This window comes from Pygoscelis adeliae, unplaced genomic scaffold (genome assembly GCF_000699105.1).
Source record: "Pygoscelis adeliae isolate BGI_AS28 unplaced genomic scaffold, ASM69910v1 Scaffold482, whole genome shotgun sequence".
Taxonomy (NCBI): Eukaryota; Metazoa; Chordata; class Aves; order Sphenisciformes; family Spheniscidae; genus Pygoscelis; species Pygoscelis adeliae.
The window spans coordinates 855,814-858,719 of NW_008824192.1; the positions used below are offsets into that span (position 1 = coordinate 855,814).

The 2,906-nt window shown below is 63.4% G+C and overlaps 1 protein-coding gene across 1 annotated transcript in view; it reads left to right on the forward strand.

The window, feature by feature from the left end:
* The window catches only part of TULP1 (tubby like protein 1), a gene marked incomplete at its 3' end in the record, with an annotated part of 6,942 nt that overhangs the window by 1,059 nt on the left and 2,977 nt on the right, over nucleotides 1–2,906 (forward strand). The window contains 4 exon segments of the mRNA XM_009334774.1: nucleotides 1,315–1,429; nucleotides 1,547–1,696; nucleotides 2,325–2,459; nucleotides 2,726–2,839. Of these exon segments, the coding sequence (XP_009333049.1) occupies nucleotides 1,315–1,429; nucleotides 1,547–1,696; nucleotides 2,325–2,459; nucleotides 2,726–2,839 (514 nt within the window).

The window sequence follows — 2,906 nt, forward strand, 5'->3', positions numbered from 1 at the left end:
ATCCTTCCAAACCCCATCTCCATCACTTCGAAGCACCCCATGACGTGGGCTCTCAGTTCCTAATTAATGCTTTAATTAAGCCTTTCAGTTAAGCCGTCAGCCGTGACTCACTTTCCCCAGGCCGTGACCCCGAAGGCCAGACCCCACTCACTGCATTTCGGCACAGCCCTTGGGTGCCGCCCGCCCTCAGAGGGGTCTCAGCAGCAGTTTCATCGACAACCTGATTTAATCAGCAGCCCCTCCTCGAAGGGCTTCATTAAGTAATGAAGCGAGTGGCTGTCCTCCCCCCCAAGCTGCTTAAGGGATTAAAGGATGCGAAGGAGCTTTTTGGTGTGAGCTGATGACATGGAAGAAACCAGCCAGTTCTCCGCTGTGGGACCCCCAGCTTCCCCACCACCACCACCCCCCGGCAAATCCTCAGCGCTGGGATCCCGCTGGGATCTGGCCGGATCACCCCTCTTGCAAAACACCTTCACCCACCATGCTGGGGAATCCGGGAGGGACGAAACCCCTGTGAGGGGGAAGGTGCTTTGCTGGGCGGTGGGTGCCCTGGTGCGACTGGATTTGTTTAAATCACTTTCTGAGGGCCCTGAACTGACACCCACTCCCCAAATATCTCCTGTCTGGAGCCAAGTGCTGCCCCACGTGCTCTGCATTTGGTAAATCAGGGTTATTTATAGGCCTGGCTAACCAGGATTAGGTGTGCTGTGCCTAATACCCCTGCCTCCCCACTCCTGCTGACCTTCATCCCAGCACGGCTCCGCGACTCCTTGCCTTCGATGGGAGCCTTTTGTGTGGGCGAGAGGAGATGGAAGTGCGGAGCCAGGCTGCCTGCCTGTCCCCGTGTCCCCTGTCCCAGTTTAGGTCCCCTGGGATGCCCACTGGGAGATGAGCGGGTGCCCGGGGTGGCTCCCGGCCGGGGTCCCTACGGCACGACGTGGCTTGTCCCTCCATGCTGGCGTGGTTCATGGCGTCAGGGCAGCGCCAGCATCATGTCCCTCATCCCCGGGGCTGGCACGCGGCCGTCTGTCCCAGCGCTGACGCTCTCCCGTCTGTCTGCTAACAGTCCTTTCTGTTTTCCTCCCTCTGCCTTCCCCGGTGGGCTGCCCCATGGTAAGTCGTTCCCTTCGGTAATGGCTCGTTTGAAGGTGCAAGCGTGTCCCCATCTCCCCGGAGCGGGTCCCTGCTCCGACGTGGGGCCGGGGAGAAGCCCGGCTGTGTTTCAGAAAGGGAGCCGGTGCTGTATGACAGGGGTTGCCTTGCAAAGGGAAAAGGGATTTAAGGCCAGCACCGTCTCCGCAGCACCATCCGCAGGGGCAGAAGCTGAAGAAGAAGCGGCAGGAGCCCGTGCCGGAGCCTGAGGCCAAGCCCCCGCGGCCGCGGGGGAAGAAGCCGGGGGCTGCGGAGGAGCCCTGTGCCCCGGCACAGGGTAAGCACAGACCCGCCACAGGTCCCATGGAAATGGGGGGGACACGCTGGTCCCCCCCCGTGGCCCCATCCTGCACCAGCGGTGCTCTCCATCGCAGGCATCTCTTGAAATGTGCAGGGGTGAAGAAGCTGAGGAAGAAGAAGGAGGAGAAGGGGGAGGAGGAGAGCAACAAGGACCCCTACTCCAAATTCACCAGGGAGCCTCGGAAGAAGAAGGAGAGCCCAGCCCCCCGCTCCCGCGTGGCCAAGGGCCCCAAGAAGCAGCAAGGTGGGGGGGCAGCACCCACCCCTCTGCAGGCACCCGCTCGGGGCACCTCAGGTCCCTGTGTACCATGTCCCGCCGGTGCCATCGATGCTCCCGGTGTCTGCAGGGGCTCTGCATGTCCCTGGGGGGCTTTTTGGCCAAAACCCAGCTACGCACCCGGGAGGAAAGGGGATGTGGCAGGGGACCTGTATGCGTGGCGTTGGCTAGGGAGTCGGGATCGGGGGACACACACACGCTCCCTGGGAATGTGGCAGTCGGCGGCTGGCCGGTGCCACCAGCTCCCCGGACATCTTTCCGGAGCAAAAAGATGGAGTGGGCAAAAAGATGGGGCTCGTCCCCCCGGCTCCGCACCCCGGGGCTGCAGCCGCGAGATGGCGGTGTGACTTCACATGCTGTGTCCGGCACTGGACATGTCCAACGTGCTGCTGGCCACCGCGGCTGGGCCGGGAACCCACGGCCCCCACACCCCGCCCGGCCCCCCACGCCCCCAGCCCCCTGGCCGTGGCGGGATGGTTGCCAACACCAGCCCGGCACTGCCGAGGGAGGTTCCCTGCTCGCAAACCATGAGGCTGCGGGTCCCCGATGCAAGAGGCCACCGCGTTGCTGATGGCACGGTGTCACCTCCCGGCAGGGCCGGCCGAGGACTCGGAGGAGGAGGAGGAGGAAGAGGAGGTGGAGAATAAAGACCCGCCAAAAAAGCTCAAGAAGAAACTGCCCAAAGAGCCCCCCCCGGGCGAGAGCCGAGAGAAGAAGCTGAAGCCGAAGGGTGAGTGCCCAGGGGATGGGGACGGCTTGTACCCAGCGCCGTTGCCACTTGCATCCGTCCTTGCTGACACAAGGGGATCGCCTGTGTCCCGTCCCCATCGCTGTCCCAGGAGGCTCAGGGGGCTGCAGGGCAGTCGCCCCCTCCCCATGCAATCTCTCCCCGGCTCACCCCTTCCCGCTGCCCCAACCCTGTCACCTCCCTGTCCCCCATCACCGCCCATCCCCGTCCCCCTGTCCGGCCGCTCATCGGCTCCTCCATCCTGCCAGGAGACAAGAGCAACCCTGATGGCAAAGCCAAATCTGCCAAAAGCACCAAGAAGGAGCCCATGTCCATGTTCCAGGTGAACGGGGAGAAGAAGGAGAAGAAAAGCAAGAAGAAATGTATGGGGCGAGTGGGGGGGCGGGGGTGGCAGCCAGTCCTGCTGCCTGATGGCATCACCCTGAGGCG